Source organism: Haliotis rufescens, unplaced genomic scaffold, assembly GCF_023055435.1.
Source record: "Haliotis rufescens isolate VD_foot unplaced genomic scaffold, xgHalRufe1.0.p SCAF_5, whole genome shotgun sequence".
In the NCBI taxonomy this organism is placed as follows: domain Eukaryota; kingdom Metazoa; phylum Mollusca; class Gastropoda; order Lepetellida; family Haliotidae; genus Haliotis; species Haliotis rufescens.
Genome location: NW_025964223.1, coordinates 6,195,658 through 6,213,638, shown reverse-complemented (window position 1 = coordinate 6,213,638; position 17,981 = coordinate 6,195,658). Strand labels below are relative to the sequence as shown.

The window sequence follows — 17,981 nt, the reverse complement described above, 5'->3', positions numbered from 1 at the left end:
CAAGGAGGGCAGTTGTGTAGTGGTAAAGGTGTTTGCTGTCATGTTGAAGACAACAGTTTATTCACCATCAGGTAAAATATGTAAATAGGAAACATCAGCGCTAGAGATTGTCATTGTTTGTTGTGTCATGTAAACAATCAAGGCTTGATCAGACAATCCAGTGACACTCTAGCGTGTTTACTGACTGTTTTGAAACTAGAAACAATGATTTTGAATTATGTCTGCTTCGTACAAGTGGAGAGATCCTGCAAGTTGAGATAAACACTTGTAAGAAATATGCTCAGTTGTTGGGGTCGGGGGATAGTTTTGATGCCTCGGCCTAGGGAGTTTCCTGTCATGATGTTTCTGGAACATTGTTTAAAGTGGCATAAAAAACATACTTACTATAATCTGTCTTCACTGAAATGATAAACATTACTTATGGTTATGTAACGATACATCAATGCATTGTTACTTCCAAAGGTATCATAAAGAAGACATTGCCTTGGGTTTCATTTAAAGATTAAGGTCATAAAGCCTCAATCTGGGCCAAAACTTTTATTACTTTTATCAACGTGTGCAGATATGTTTGATAATATTTCAGTAAATTACATTGATAAGAGGACAAGCCATATTGATTCAATAAATCTTTCAGCATCTGTGTCCTTAGCTGAGTGAAGTCAAGGAAACTATTCTGTTTGGAACTAGAGATACCATTTCTCTCCAAGATAAAGGCAATTAACGCTGCTGCGGAAGGGTGTACCCTTAATCTAGCATTATGAGGCCAAGGTAATTAAGGGTAGAGAATCTAATGAAACTACAAAGAGGAGAGATACCACCACCTGAATCCTAACTCGCCCATTGCTACCATTAGGAAGGATGGGATTCCAGTGAGCTAGTCTATGCAGGAACTCACAGCAAGCTGACTGGAATAAAGAGAAAGAGATTAACCCAGAAAACATTGACTGACTTGAATAAAGGGTGAAACATTATTCCTTTTTGGCAGACATGGGTCTGATACATGAGAATCTTTTTGCATACCTATAAATAGATATCTATTCTTGGTTCACTAGTGTGGATCGATATTAGCCATATCGTGATGGTTTATTGTTTGACATGCTCAAACTTTCAATATCTGATAATTCATCAACTACGTTGAACACTGAGGAAAGTTATTTGCTTTTCCAGAAGGTCTTTTGTTTAGTTTAGTTTATGAGAGCAAAGGGTTTTTCCCGAAATGAATACTGAGATGAATATGTATTTTGTGTCCAAAGCCTTGACCTTAGCTTTCAGATCAAATAGCAATGTTATATTTCCTGTGGTATTGATGTAAAACTAGCTGGATGAGTGAAATGATATGTGAAGAACTTATTATTGTGCCTTGCACTAAGATTCGCATTTGGTTACAGACTGGGCTATTCTTTCAGACAGATAAGATACAAATTTAATATAGGTACCCTTATGCGAATTATATTAATCAAAACACCTGTGAAATGCAGTATAGCAAACTTAACTGGATATATCCGATTGTAGTGCAAGGAGGATATTTCTGGATATGTATAAACACCAACTTCATGATCAATATCTGTTTTTCCCCACACATTTTTTTAATGTCATATTTTCACTATTCCCCATGAAGGAACAAAACCCATCTCAAAACCCTGACACACATAGAAACATATTGTGCCAAAGGCAAAACAGAAATTACAAACTTTTGAGAAATAAAAATGTACAGATGTTAATGTGTAAGTTATAGTTAATTTTGAACAAAATAGACAAAACTGACACTATTTCACTCTGACAGCTGATGCCAATGTGGCACCCTGACAATCCAGACTACCAGTGATGATAAATAAATATTGATAACGGCATTATAACGTATTGATAAGACCTTGTTGAAATATTGATAAGGACAATTAGCGAGTCTATCATTGCCATACGTTATGCTGTGATCGTGATGCTTGCCCTGACAGGGAGGCAGTGGAAGATGCCGCACAAGTCTCACATTCGGCCACCGGTGTCATATTATTATGCTCACCTTGGATAATGGAACCAACATCGTGGTATGTCTTAAATTGCCTGTTGAATTATAGGAATTAAATTACATGGAATGTATGCCTGAGTGTGGACCATTTCAAGTTTAAACCAAAGGCTGCACTGTGCTTTTGGATTTGATTTTGCCGGTTTCATCGCTTCTCTATCTATGAAATTTTAAATAAGCCCTTAGAATAAGAAATTCACAAAAGATTGAAATTAATTGCTCTGATATTTTTCAATGACTTCCATAGCTCCACTCAAATCTGACATTTTCCCCCAACCGTATCTTCTCATGTCTTTCTGTGAGTTACACAAAACTATCTTGATGTCGTAGCCTTATTCCCTCCACCCTCTGATCAGTGAGTTTCAGACTTTAATCCATGAGAAAGGTATATTTTTCTATTCCTTTATTATCCCTTGGTATACGAAGTTCATTGTCATGAAGTAAAGGATGTAAAATTATTTTGCAAAATACAAATTAAAGTACTTACAAATTGTATCTTATTTATGTTTTGTCAGTGCACTCATATACCTGGCATATTAAATCAGATAAAATTGCTAAAACTTCAATGACCACTTTTATAAGTCAGTGAAACAAGATGTCAAATTCAAAAGCAAAATCATTTTCCCTCCAAGTTGTTATAACTTTCCTTAAGATGTTTGATCACATTGAAGTAATAAAGTTATGGAAAGCTGAAGTCCAGGTATTTGCTACCATACTGAAATCAAGCCAGTATTCAGGAGGCAGGAGGTATCAAGGGTCTGTGGTACTAATAGATATTGCCCATTACATTAAGAAAGCCAATATATGCTTTAAGTTGATGGTTAGTTTCAGCCCAGACTACCAAAGGCCAGACAGGTTAGAACCAGAAGGAATATCCTGTCGGCTGAATCTCATATGGGATGGTTGAACATTGGTGTAGCTATTTTTATGAGTTCAATTAATTACCAGTTAATGAGCATTTCTGGTAGGAAGATAAAAGGACGGGTATGGTTGTGTGCAGATTATCTCATAATGAATGGGCTCACTGTCTGTTCATGTGTACAATTACTGTGTGGTCAGTCTGATGGGGTAATTACATAGTGAGGAAGGTAATGGCAGGAGATAAAACATGTATAAAGTGCCTGTTTGTATAAATTGCCTCGAAATTAGACCATGCTAAATTTATAAATGTCATGGATGGTGAGAGACTATTTGTAAATGTATGTACAATTAACTTTAAATCTATCTTTAATCAAAGCTGTGTATTTGGTCATGAAGTTTTGATGGAATCTCCGGTTGTAATGGGATCTTGCCAATTAAGTTTTCCTCATTGTAGTTGTTTGCATGTTTACAGAAATTGCCAAGGCAATCTGCACTGAAATTGATTCTACTCTTGAGTGAGAAAAAGTTTAGATTTATAGGTTATCATTCCATTTGTCTGATCTGCCTGTGTAAAAAACATTTAATAACTAAGAATTAATTTATAAGTCTCAGATGATCTTTTTGCAGATATTAGTCTCTCTGTTTTGTGTTTAATGAAAATATTTATTAACTTTGTAGACATACACACAATGAAATGTGCCAAGAATTTCTATCTGTGTTTGGTCATGAAGGAACCCAACTGTTAAGAATATGATTCTTGTGAAGGGAAAAACACTCTGGAGGTATTAATTTATGTATATATATATGAATGGCAAGAAATATCTTTGCAGTGTACATTAACCCAAGATATTGAGTTGCACAAGGAGATGTATCATAGGTATCCCTGGTGTAGTGGTGAGATTGATTTGTGGAAAGGTCGACTCATCCCAGTAGGTTCCAGTGTCATCCTGAGAAGATGTGGGTGGGTCAACTGAAGGGGAAGGATGATACATCTATGTGCAGCATCTTTGTCCTAAAAAGTAGGAGTAAAGGTGAAGAAATCCATGGAGCCATGCTGGAGAGGGTAATTTACACTACAGTGGAGTGATGGAGCTCTTGATAGTATTAAGACTTTAGAAAGACTCTTTCTTTAGCATTGTAAAACATGGTGAGATTGAAGTGCATCATTCTTTGTTTCCTTCTCTATGTCAATCAAGCGATATTTCATTCACAGTCTCTAGGATTCAGTAAAGAATGAATAAGAATGGCGGACACCTGAACTACAATGTCCTTGTGCAAGAGAGGATATGTTTATATATGCTATTATCAAGGGAAATGATGTATGCCAAAATTTCCAGCAAATATAGAGAAGTAATTTGTCATTTCTGAACAGTGTGTCCAGGTCAACAGGCATGGACAATCATCAATGTGTTAAATGGAAAAAAATGATTGTAAGAGAAGTTAAAATTCATCATTCCATTTGCTGGTGATTATAGCAAAAATAAATAGATAGAAATGGTAACATTACTTCAGGTTCCCCAGGCTATTGAGATTTGCATAGTAATATTGTTAGATCTAGCTTAAGGCACTTCCCTGATGAAGGAAACATGGTATTTGACATAGTATTGGTTGAATTGACTTTTTATGTATCCTTGTCCAACTAGTGTAAGGCAATGCACGTATAACTAAAATTACATCCAATAAATTATTTATGCCATGATACGATACTACTAATGACAATTGCAGAAATGGAGTGAAATGAAAGTTTACACAGTCTCATTCACCATTATCTACATTTGGGTAAAGCTGACAATTCAGTGAAGCAATGTTAGGTGTTCTTGTAACATTTGGGTAATGCCGGACAATTCAGTGAAGCAATGTTAGGTGTTCTTGTAACATTTAGGTAAAGCCGGACAAATCAGTGAAGCAATGTTAGGTGTTCTTGTAACATTTGGGTAAAGCCAGACAAATCAGAGAAGCAATGTTGGGTGTTCTTGTAACATTTGGGTAATGCCGGATAATTCAGTGAAGCATTGTTGGGTGTTCTTGGAAAATTTGGGTAAAGCCGGATGATTGAGTGAAGCAATGTTAGGTGTTCTTGTAACATTTGGGTAAAGCCAGACAATTCAGTGAAGCAATGTTAAGTGTTCTTGTAACATTTGGGTAAAGCCGGACAAATCGGAGAAGCAAAGTTAGCATTCTTCACCACTCGCCCCTTTTCGCAACCTGCAAAAAGACTTGTCCCCCTATCGATGAATGTTATGTGCGAAAATGCGACAAACCAATCAGAATGCACGTATGATTTCAAGTTCTTCGTCAAAGAATCCCTCAGAAATAATTTTTGATTTTACACATGTCTTGCATTTAAAAATATACCCAAGACACAATTAAATGTGTTCAATCATACTGTATAATTCCGCATGTCCAGATGAGCTTTAAATTGCATCTGAAATATATATAATATATGGGAAAATATATGTGAACCACTACGCAACGAGTTGACAATTGTTTTAGGTATGCCCGTTTGCGCTAAGACGGAACCCGGTCGCAAAAATGGCCATGAGAGGGGCACGAGTCGCTATTCGGCTTGTCCCAGTATAACACGAGTTGGTCATGAATGGCAATGTTAGGTGTTCGCGTAACATTTGGGTAAAGCCGGAAAAATCAGAGAAGCAATGTTAGGTGTTCGCGTAACATTATGCCTTTGTTTTTCACATTCCTTCTGTGATTTGCTGACTGATGGTTTTGACTTAGAGAAGTCATCCATCAAGATTTAGTCTGGAAATCTGACATTACTGAAAGGTCAACAATTTTCATCTTTTGATGATCCTCATTAGTCGTGCTGAAAGTTAATGTAGTTTTTTGAAGTGGTGAAATATTTGGTATTATGTTTTATTTTTATTATTCTTTAATATGTATTGTTCATTGTAGCCTATGTTTGTAGAAGTCTTAATTTCTTGAAAATTAACTAATAGTATTTTTTGTTCTGTAGATGGTCATGCCAACCAGTGGTCAATTCCGTGATTGTTTTGGGTATACGTTTACATTAGAAGAAACTGTGCAGAGTTAAAACCCTTATCCATGTTAGAATGTTCAGGTTTTGGGTTCAAATCCCAAATTCGTCATCATTGTGATCCTTTGTATTTTAGAACCATACCCATGTTAGTGGATTTTAGCAAAGTTTAAGAATCCAATACCTGTGTCACTTTGGGCTTTTCCTTCCACATTAAGCTGTCATGCTGTGTTATAAGTAAAATACTGTTCAAATCAGCATTTAACCCACTCACTGACAGGGAACATTTAAAAACCTGTCCTGGTATTTTTTCGGTTAATATATTCACTAGCTATTTTATAATTTGGTTGTCTTTGAGAACATGCGTAGACACTTTAAACCATTAGGGCATTATATGTGTGTCACTCAGTGTGTTAATTTGTTGAATTATATTCTCTTGTAGTTGAACAGAATAAACCAGGGCCACACTTAAACTAATATCATATGACAGGCATTTGAATACAGAATCTCAAAAGAAATTGAATGTTCAACAAACGTCTTCAATGGCAGAGCTAATTGTGTCATTCCAAACCAGAAGGAGTTATTTATGTTTCAATCCGCTCCTCAAAACAGTTCAAGACTACAGTTGAAACATTTACACGATAGGTTTTCTCAAACAGCAGCACAACTGTCAGACAGCTAGTGAGCTTCATGTATACAGGACAGCTGTTGGTGATAGGTATACAGGCCTGTTATATATATAGTACACATAGATTTACATAGGCAACACAACTGGGACAGGTTCTTTGGTGGTCGAGCAACTCCTGCAAAGTTTTTGACAAAGTCCTGTATATGGAAATGTGATGGAATAGCCTTGACATGAATGGAAATGAAATATTTATCAATCGTCCATCAGTATATTTTTCTCATAATGAAGGACTTTCAGTATTCCTTAAAGTGAATATTCCCCACATGGGAATTGTCAGTTTAACTTTGCATGAAGGGAGTCTTACTAAATATTTTTTCTCAATTGAGGAAAAGTGAAGAGAGTTGAAAAGGGAATTTTCACTTAGAAAGGGCTTTATACGATTTGCCCATGTGGGTAATAAAATTAAGGGTGCTGTTCCACAAAGTGATCTTAAAGCTGTGACTATTGTGAGTCAGTGTTGAAGTATTGAAGTATAAAGCAAGTTGTAGCACGGCTGGCATCGGCTGGCATCGTTTTTGAAGGGTCCCTCTGCCTTCAGAATGTATTATCGTATTACCTGGACTACCATAGCAACCCGGCAAGGAGGACAGACAAGTAGGGGATAAAGCAAGATACAGTCTTTTAATGAATTAATTCACATTTCCCATTCGTTCACTCTTTGGGGATTCTAAAGTAGAGATTGGAAACTGAACTCAAATCACCATTTTAGTGCTTGAACTTTGATCACTAGAAGTGTGATCTCATGGGTTTTATCTCTGATTTAGATAGGATCAGCCTGTTGTTGTTTAAAATTTCTTTACCAGTCCATGAGTGTATGAGTGAGTATGGAATTAGCGCTATCACAGGGAGGACACAAAGAACAGGCTTCACACATTGAATTCATATGGTGAACAAACCCAGATCATCAGCATGACCATCAAATGCTTTGACCACAAGGCTGCCCCAGCAGACAGTGAAGGCAGGCAAGCTGTAAAGCTGAAGAGCAATGAGCCAGACAGTCAAATTCATATCCGAATACATGATGCTTCCAACAGTTCCATGCTCACCCTTTCTCGTCCATGTTCTGAGCTCCAATTCCTATGCAGGTTCTCTGTCTATGAGCACCATCAATGGACACAATCAATTGTTGTTTTACAAAGAATGGATCTCATCCCCCTGGGAACAACTATGACAGTTGAGTGCAGCACATGCAAAATCTGCATTTCAATTTCATCAATAATAAAAATGGATTTGACATTTCAAAATATCCCCAAATCCCTACTGATGGAGTGCTGTGAATGAAGCAGAAGAAAAGGACATCCATGCCTTTTGATTATATTGGCAGGAATGTATTGTTATATAAGGTTTGAAGCCTGTATGTGGGAATGTATGCTGTTCCATATTCAACACTGAGTTAGATGCTGTATCCAACATCCCTTGACAATATTTCTGATTAAAGACCATGGACCCCCAAACTCTGTTTTCTTGATTAGCCCAAGACAATCACAAAGGTATTATTTCGCTTTATGATTTATTATGTAAGTTTATTACATCCACTGTACAAGGTCCAGGAATTTTTTTGTCCTGGTTATATTCCATGTATTTCTTGCAAATGTGTAGCATCTCATCTTTGGAAATCCCAGGATTGATGTCCTTCAATATTCCAGGAAAGTTCCAGATAGAGTGCTACAAAGTTAAAAATGTATTTATACTTCTCCTGACTTCCCATTTGCGTAAAACGTGCAATGCCCATTTTTGGTGTCCCTATTATTAGATACCTTGAATATTGTGAAGGTGGCATACAACCCTACTGGGGCTGGGATGAGTCCGAATTTACTACCCGGGTACCCACCCCCCTATTCCCCGACCCTACCCAGGTACCCACTGTAGGTCTCAAGAGATAGGTACAAAAATTTAATGTCCGATTGGGTATTTTTTACCATAGCACTGGCAAAACGTATTTGGATACGTGTATTTAACAATCAGGTCATGCATACACTGAAGTTGACTCAAGTTATATCTTTATTCAAAGATATGAAAAGTCAGAAGTGACTTGTAGTGTAACCATAGAGTTCTAGATACTTTTTGTCATTAAACAATATATCACTGCAGGTACCCGGGTCCTACTCAGTACCCACCCGACCCGGGTACCCAAGTTACTCGTCCCAGCCCTAAACCCTACTCATTCTCATCATAGGTATTTAAAGGGAAAGTGTATATAAGTTTTAGAATTCAGTTATCCTGTATAGACTGAAACTAGGCACTGCATGCATAATACAACATTTTAAAAATATTGCTAGGTGGTAATGTCAAGTCTCCCAGTTTATGATTCCGAGTCTTGGAAATGCTCCACAACATATCCTTCTTTACCAGTAGGATGTCAGCCAACTCACCTTTTAAAACCTGTAATAAACATACATACAGACTCTAGATGTTGACTTTGTGTACTTTGAAGGGTGGCCATCTGGTCTTGGTTTTTCTTTCAGTCGTACATCTACATGCTCTGGGCAGTCGTTAGCAAGCAAATGATCTACATATTTTCTTTCCCCAAATTAGGACCACCATGTTTCTTCGTGGAGAAAGTTGTGTGTTCCTTCATGTAAACTGTGTAAAAGCAACACTCAGGGAAAACCTGGAATAACTGACCAAATTCTTGGAAGGCTTGAGCTGGGCAAATGTGTCAAAACTTATGTTTTAGTCTGTTTTCTGGAAACAAACCACATGAGGATTGAAGTCTATGGTTTTGTTTTTGCACATCTGTGGTGTTATAAGAATAGGATTTTTTATCCTTAGGCACTTGGTCTAACCTCAGCTAAGGCTAAGTCCTGACCAGATGGTGTAATCTCAGAATGCCAACACTTTGAGGGGATTAACAGTTAAGCATTAGTGAACTGTCAGTGGTCGTGAGCTCCAGACACTGTTCACCTTGGCAGTGATAATCACCAACCTGGTTAATTAAGGCAAAGAGATACAGACAACTACATCCATCATGACTTCATAGCGTGATTAGTGAATATGTCACGATGCAAATAATCAAGAACAGTCTTTGGTTGGGATTTAGAAGTTGAAAGAACATGACAAGGAGACTGTGTGTTTGAAATCAGAAGAGAAACTTACACTGAGTGTCCAGATACTGAGGTGAGGTGAGGTGAAACTGGGTTTAACGTCGCGTCCAAGATTATTGCACTTATATAGCGACGTCCAGATACTGAGTGTCATCAGTGTGTGGTTTATAACTAAACAAAAGTTTTGTCCCATGGTAAGTCTCATAGTCGAACATTACACAGTAGGAAATATGTCATGATTAGAATTATGTTTCCTATTCATATATAATTAATTTTTTCGTTGTGTTCATTGAAATTCCTGCATTCTTATTAGCTGAATTGGTCACGTGTTATTGCATTAATTTCCCAATGAATGTGAAAATTAAGCCACGCCCACCGAGGCGCACTACTTTTATTACTGCGGAATCCCAATATTACAGTTGAGGGAAATCCATATCTGCTCACGTGTATCGTCATGCACTGGACATTTAGCAGCATTCATGCAAATTCATTGTCCAAACTACCCTTTGAAACCGAAGGCTGAGAAGGAATGAAACAGCAAAACGTGCAGGCTCTCTTGCTGTTTTTTCCTGCTCGCCTCGGTTCCACAACTTTCATGTCTTCAGGTTTCATTTCTAACGAGCATTTTTTCCAACTTTGTTGTCCCGTTTTCAGTGAAGTAATGTTTGAATCTGGTGGTAACTGACCATGTTGCTTGAAACAGCCACCTTTTCCCAGACTGTTGCAGTTTTTCTCGCCTCTTGCCTTAATTGACAGGTCCTATGATCCTACTCTCTGTTGATTGGCTATTGACTTTGTAGGTGTGTCAAGTAAAGTGCTTAAATTGAACGATCACCTGATTCATGTCACACCACACTATACACCTGGAATGTTTATCAATCTTGTCATTTTTGTCAGTTTTGATATATACATCTGTTTTTGGTTAAACTTTTGTAGATAAAACATGTTTTATGTTGTTAAATTAAATCATAAGCATTTGCTATGTATTTTTTCAGTTCATTGAGGTATGAATCGAAAAACCGATGTCCAAACTTTTGTAAGCATCTGCTACATGGATTCATACAGTTTGCACATCGGTTTTTCAATTCATACCTCAATGAACCGAAAAAAATACACAGTCAATCCTTAAATGATAGTGTTATATATGTAAAAGCGTGTATGCTCTTAATTTGAAACAGACTGTGACCTAATCCCTTACTGGTTTACTAATTACATTAGTTGCCTATAGACTATACACTACACTACAGATGCCAGCATAGCGAGACGACTCAACCATACTCATATGCCAATTGCAGTTGGAGCCGTGCAGAGCTTGAATAGCTGTAGTCTCATGATGATGTTATGGCTTGGATCATAACTTGCTGCTTACAATAAAACATATAGGAGAAGGCTGATGGATTATCTTAACAGGGTGATGGAAGATTAGGCTACACCATGTTTACATACAGGAACATGTCTGTCATTTAGACATGGTACAGTTTGTATGTTTGTGAAACCTTTATCAGACAAGTAAATCCTATTGTTAGAGGAGGCATCTACCGCAGACTGATCATTATCATGGAGTGATAATGACTTCTTATGAAACAGTTATATGCAGCATTTCTACTGTCTATGTCATTATTTTCCTTATAGTAGTAATTGATAATTAGGGTGGAGATGCTGTTTGAATCCATCAATAGAAGGGATATGGAACTTGTTTATGTTACATGTCCAATTTGCCGTTATCAGTGGCAGATATGTAGAGAGAGTTTGTGCAAAGCAAAGTTACATGATGGTGATTGTCAGGAAGATTTATAGCTTGCCGTATTGATTAGCTGGTAAGATATGTGGTGATATACCAGTCTGGCTAGGGAAGTTTTAACCTTTGCCAGGAATGGTTATTCCATGGTGTTATACCTGGGAGTCTAACGGAGATAATACCATGTGTTGTGACATTATGGTGTAATTGTAATACAAGAGAGGGACTATAATATCATTCAGGTTCACTGATATACTACGTTCCTTTAAGACCCCTTGAACTTTCATCCCTTTTGACTGGACAAAAATTTCAACTAGAGGTCTCCTCCTTTTCAAAGTATGATTGAATAGCAATTTTTTTAGTTCTCTAGATCTGAAGCGATATCATTACCTATTGATATGGCAGTTTAGCATATGAGCTGGGACTCAAATGTTTGGATTCTGAGGTAAAGAAGTAAAGCTGATTTATTCACATGTCATCTTTTACAAATACTAGACATAAGACCACCCAGAATCTTGGAGAGCTTTATTTTGGGGAAAAAACCCAGAAAATTCAGGAAATTATTTTAACAGAAGCATGTTCTTAAGATATATGAACATTAGTCAAATGAAATGACATTTTGTGTTTAGCCAGTTGCATGTGTTTTTTCTAGAATTATAAATGTACTTTCATATTACCAACAAGTTCTGAAAATTCACAAAGAAAACAAAGTCTAAATATAATCCTTGGATATGTGTTTCTATTACGTTTGTATGTGTACCAACCGCCTCCGTGGTCTAGTGGTAGAGCGTCCAACCAGAGAGCAGAAGGTCCGGGGTTTGATCCCCGGCTGCATGATACCAAAAGACATTAAAAGATGGTACTTGTTGTTACTCTGTGTGGTGCTCGGCATTAAGGGGCTAAAAATAATGACTGGTCGGCTCGGAGTCAGTATACTGTGTCTGAGTGAGGTATTCATGTTTTTTATGGGCGGAAAGACTTGCAGCCAATAACAAGAACTGGAACTCACGTTTTTCTGCAAAATTGGCTGACCTAAACATACATATGTATAAAGTCTATTTGATGCATGTTTTTTTATGATGTACAGTGGTGAGATGAAAATAAAATATCTGTCTGTCTGTTAAACTGCCGCATGGTATCTCAGTGTGCTTGCACTATAAATCGGCTTCAGTCCGAACTAGTACAAGCAGCCACACATACATGCATGCATGTCGCAATATAAGTGCAATAATCTTGGACGAGACGTTAAACCCATTTCACCTCACCTCACCTTGTATGTGTACCATCAGAATTGCTTGCTGATGTACATGTTGAACAGATGTAGATGATTATGCATGCAGTCTTTCATTGCCCATAGGCTGCGAGGTGTTGATGAAATAAAAATGAATGGCATATTTAGCTTTGCAAACTGTTGTCATGTAATCAGAGTTGTTGCTAACCTGCTATGTTGTTGAATAAACAGAGTTGAGTGTTAGATAAACTTATCTTGAAATATGGAACACGTGTGCTGGCCCAATCAAGTGCCTAATGACGTACAATACTGTAAAAAGTGTCACAAATTATCTTGGTAAAGCAATGAAGGTCAAAATGTAATCTCACAAGACATTAACACATGATTTAGCCCAGTAAGCATTCATGCTGCACCATGTGCCAACATGCTGATTAAAAATGTTTTATAGTTTTATAGGGCATTACATTTAAAATTGATTGAAAACAGCTGGCACACAGTGAATTATTTAGAGTTGTGTTTTTGTGACATCCGTATTCAAGACATTCCGTATTCGACGTAATAAGCGCCCAGGGCGCTCTCAAAATTAGAAAAAGGGGGCTCTTATTAGAATATTACTTTGGTGGAAAAATCAGAGTTGAAAGATAAATTTTGTGGTTTATGCTGACAGCCTGAAATGTTTATATACGACAGATGCATTTTTCCAGAATTTAATTGCCCATAGTTAAGGGTGCAGATAACACACGAGTGCGTATTATACACAAATAAATAAGTCTTGTGTACATTGATAAATCGGAAGGGGGGCTAATTGGGATTGTTCACTTACCAATATATTAGCAAATATCGCCGTGGGCACTTATTAGAGCGGTGCGCTTATTACGTCGAATACGGTATGTGTATTTTACATGTTGAGTCATGTTCTATGTATATTCAGCTTATCAAGTTTCAATCCCCTTCATGTATGAAATAAAGAGACTACATTCTACTTTTAGCTTTGATAGGTATGTTTTTGCTTAGGATAGATACTATATTAAGCTGAACCTCACATCACAAAACATCTTCCACTGACTCTGCATGAACAGAAATTGTACATCTCAACACAATCCTACTTGCTCACAACTGTCTATATTTAATTTCTTTCTTCTTTTTTGCAGAAAATGTACAGATTTGAAAACAAATTTGTGGTCTGGACTAACATCCTCCTTGTATGTCTTTCCATTGGATACGTATCAGCGAACAGTGAGTACCCCTTTTATTATTGTGTTGGTAGATAAGTGTCTGCATTTCAGCTAGATGTTCCAGTGTGGATGATGCACCACTGAGGAAATCAGTACCTTGTCATCCTGGTGTCACATGTTAAATGAATTACCTTCTTGTGGCCTGACAGTGATGTTTCCCAGGGTACTGACACAAACTCATCTCTGTGTGGTGGAAAGGCTCATGTTACAGTCATATTGCTGAAATCACTCTATTGAACATGGCATTAGAGTTGGGATCTGATTCTAAATTTGGAGTCAGCACAGATACAATAAGATACATCAGGTATATCTGTATATATATTTTTGTGTGTATATACAGTTGAACCCAATGGATAATTTGTATACAAATATAAACCGCTAGAATTAAGTCTCGTGTCTTCAGTTGCATCCCTTAGTGATCATTAGGAATAGTTGGGTTGGGTTTAGTTTTCTCAGTTCAACTCTTGTAGAAAATTTACCAATTAAAATCCAATGTACCGTATTTTCTTGAGTATAGTGCGCACTTTTTTTTCCAAAAAACACAGCTGTGTGGAAGGGGGTGCGCATTATACACGAATTATGAGTTTGGATGTTTTTTCCCCCATGGAAAGACATTACCGTGAGCACGAAACACCTGAAATACCATGTCAACAAATCCATACTGAAGTACGCAAAATAATCATGTAATTACACTATCTGGCTATAAAAAGTGTTATTTGTATATCTGGACTTATGTTTGTAACTTATTTCATTAATTTTATTCAAAATTCCTTTTAATATTGTTTTTATTAATTTCGGCGAAATCGTGTGTGAAGCGATCGAAAGATCGCACAACTCACCGTTATTAACAGCAACCACGGTCAGAATACCGCTATTGACGCCTTGAAACGAACTTTAGTTGACAGAGAATGGATACATATATCATAAATGACATACTTTGACTCGTTAAAAGTCATATTTGTTTTTGTTTGACGATTCTATGTCAACATGAAATTCTCGCGATCACTCAATCATGTGTGCGTGAGCCTTGACGGTGACTGGTCAGATTGGTTCCATGTAAAAAATAATACCCGGGAATAGCGATCAGCTGCTTCGCTTAGGGTTATTATTATTTTAAATATGTTTAGTAAAGGCTGCATATAATTAAGAAAATAATGGAATATATTATTCCTGATAAAAAAAATAGTTTCAGATACAATTTTTGCCGATCCTTGCATTAAAAATCCTATAAAGTTATATCATTGGGTGTGTCTTGACCGAATCACCGGTCGATTCCAAGAAAACGTGTGTACAGCTGATTGCTGTTTCCGGCTTAGTTTATGAGACAATACACAAGGTAATCTTAATCCCTGGATATAAAACAATGCCTAGCAGAACAATAAATACTATTTAATCGGTAAATAAACATGTCTGGTGATTTTTTATCTCAAATTTCTAATTTGTACTGGCGAAGTTTCTCATCACCCGTTAGTTTGCCGGACTTCGCTGAAAGGGTACAGTGTAATTTTTTTCTGCACATAATATTCAAATTTCTTTTTTTTTCAAAATATTGAACCCGCTAGAGGGGGGTGCGCATTATACTCAAGAAAATACGGTAGTCTATACTAAAAGCATTTTTATGTTTGAGTTTTGTCTAATGTTGACCACATGATGACACTCAAGTTGCTCTAAAGGCAGCTATTTAGCTATTTGTTTAAAACCTTGCACTGAGTTTGTATGTGAACATAAACCTGAGGTACCCTATTGTACTACACTTTCCAAGAATGAGACCTGTGAAAATCCAGGGAAAGAATGGGTCTTCTGCAAACCACGCTTGCTGTAAGAGGTGACTATGCTTGTCGTAAGTGGCGACTACTGGGATCGGGTGGTCAAGCTCGCTGACATGGTTGATGCATGTCATCGTTTCTCGGTAGATCGATGCTCATGATGTTAATCACTGTATTGTCTGGTCCAGACTCGATTATTTACAGACCGCCATCATTTGGCTGGAATATTGCTGAGTGTGACATTAAACAAGAAACAAAAAAACAAACCCATAATGATCCACTTCAGTCAACTTTTGCCCATAATTGTCAGTTGACATTTATATATCAGTTTGTGAAAACACACATTATGTTGTTTAGTTCTCAAGTTGAAGGCCATAGATATGTGTTGATGGTAGCACCACCATAGATAATATAGGTCTTCCTTAGCATCTATGGAATATATGCTGCTCCATCATATAAATTAATGTTTGCATATTTACTTACAGCAGCTGTTGTTATCAAGTACAAAAACACATAATAAATTTGAGTTATACCTTGAATGAATTAAAATAATCATCTGTGAACAATTTGAGTTGTTTTTATACATTTCATGTATCCAAAATATTGAGTCTAGCTGTTCCAATGCTTGTAAGCTTGTTACAACGTTGTAGCTCACCTGACTCAAAGTCAATTGAGTTTATGTTGTAGCCTGTTTGTCTGTAGTACCTTGTGCATGCATGCATCATAAGCATCTTCCCCTCTGAAACCACTTGGCCAGTGAAGCTGCAACATCACATGCTTGTTCCCACCAACAATTTTGCCCCATTTATTTAGTTTCAAAACATAATTTTTATTTTATTCGATATTATTTTAACATTGTCCCTTTAGTATTGATGAGGGAGGTCCGTTTTGTATCTTTCTCCATATGATGACATATTTTGATCAAATCCTTAGATTTTAGTGTTAATGTTTTGTCCTCGGTATTCATTCCAAAGATTTTTATTGTCAATGCGGACAACAACTTTTTTATGTGTCTGTCTGTTTACATTTTAAACTGTTGACTACATATCGAGGTGAGCTAAAGCGCCTTGGCACTATCTATTCCCTTTCTCAACCTATTCTATTAACTATATGAAGCATAGAAAAAGAAAAGTGTGTCTGTGAGGTATGCAAGCATTAGGAAGGACGTTAGAAGATAAGTCCTTTTAAGAAAATCACTCAAGAGATTGTGATAATGCTGAAACCTATACTCATTCTGTTTCATCATTCGTCATCATATTCTAGCAGTGTTTTTGCTCTTGACATCACAAGGAAAGGAAATGGAAAATTACTTGCTTCATGAGTGCAGGTCATCATCAAAGTCAGAAGGGGGGATTTCTTCATTACGATGTGCCTGAAGCTGTTGTAGACCTGAAAGGTCATGATTACTGCCAAAGAGATGTCTCTTGACACGGAACAGATTTTTTTCCATGAGAGAATGTAACTTTGTAGTTTTTAAATGTGCATTAGAAAAGTTACGCCATGCTCAGAAAGACTTGTCATATATGTAGATCATTAGAGATAAATCCTGTCAATTTTATCCCATGGTACAAAAATGTTGCTTCATTGCACTTGAGAAAGAAGACTTCTTCTTGGCAGCATCAAACCAGTTGGCTGTTGCGAACAAAGTTGATAGTGCAATCTGTTCATCTTCAGAACTATCGATGCTGTCTATTTTTTACTCTGGCGATCTTGGAGATATTGATAGTTTGCCAACAGCATAGATCCGATGATTATAGCCGGCAATGGTAAAGATCTGAGTATTTGATCAAGCTTATATAAACCTGTACCATAGGGATTTGGGCAAAGGCTGTATCATTTAGAATGTTTGACAAAATTACATTCTTTTACTTGCTTTTGGCCTGCAGCTAAAGATTTTCAGGGTTCCTTGGCGAATTGTTCAGATTTGGCACGCAGAGCTCGATCCAGATCTTGAGGATTGGGTAGAAATCTTATTAATGTTTGGTTAATGGATGAATCGCAGGGAACATGTCTCTGCACTTTGTACACTAAAGGCCATGCTTAGATCATGTAATAGTAGCTAATGATACTGAAGTACACGGCATCAGTTCAAGAGCCATTGACAGAACAGAAGGAAAGGAGCCTTTACAACAATTGTTGTAAGACAGTTTACTTGTTTTCCCTATCTACCTAATTAAAAGTTTCTTCAGCATTTATTGTAATTAAAATGTTTCTTTTATGTATAACCCCAGTAATGACTCACTAAAAATGAATTGATATTGATAATGAAATATTTATTGACATCAATTTGACAAGTAAAGGTTCATATAGCATTATGTTGGTGGTATGTCAGTAACTGTTAAAGAGGAGCCATGATCCACTGGATTAGACTTTAGTCTGGGTTGGAATTAGTTCCCAGCAACCTGT

The 17,981-nt window shown here is 36.9% G+C and overlaps 1 protein-coding gene across 1 annotated transcript in view; it reads left to right on the top strand.

The window, feature by feature from the left end:
- The window catches only part of LOC124133597 (bone morphogenetic protein 1-like), a 232,304-nt gene that overhangs the window by 57,813 nt on the left and 156,510 nt on the right, over positions 1-17,981 (top strand). Inside the window, exon 2 of the mRNA XM_048383572.1 lies at positions 13,726-13,810. Within this exon, the coding sequence (XP_048239529.1) occupies positions 13,729-13,810 (82 nt within the window). The 5' untranslated portion in view covers positions 13,726-13,728. The remainder of the gene's footprint in view (positions 1-13,725; positions 13,811-17,981) is intronic.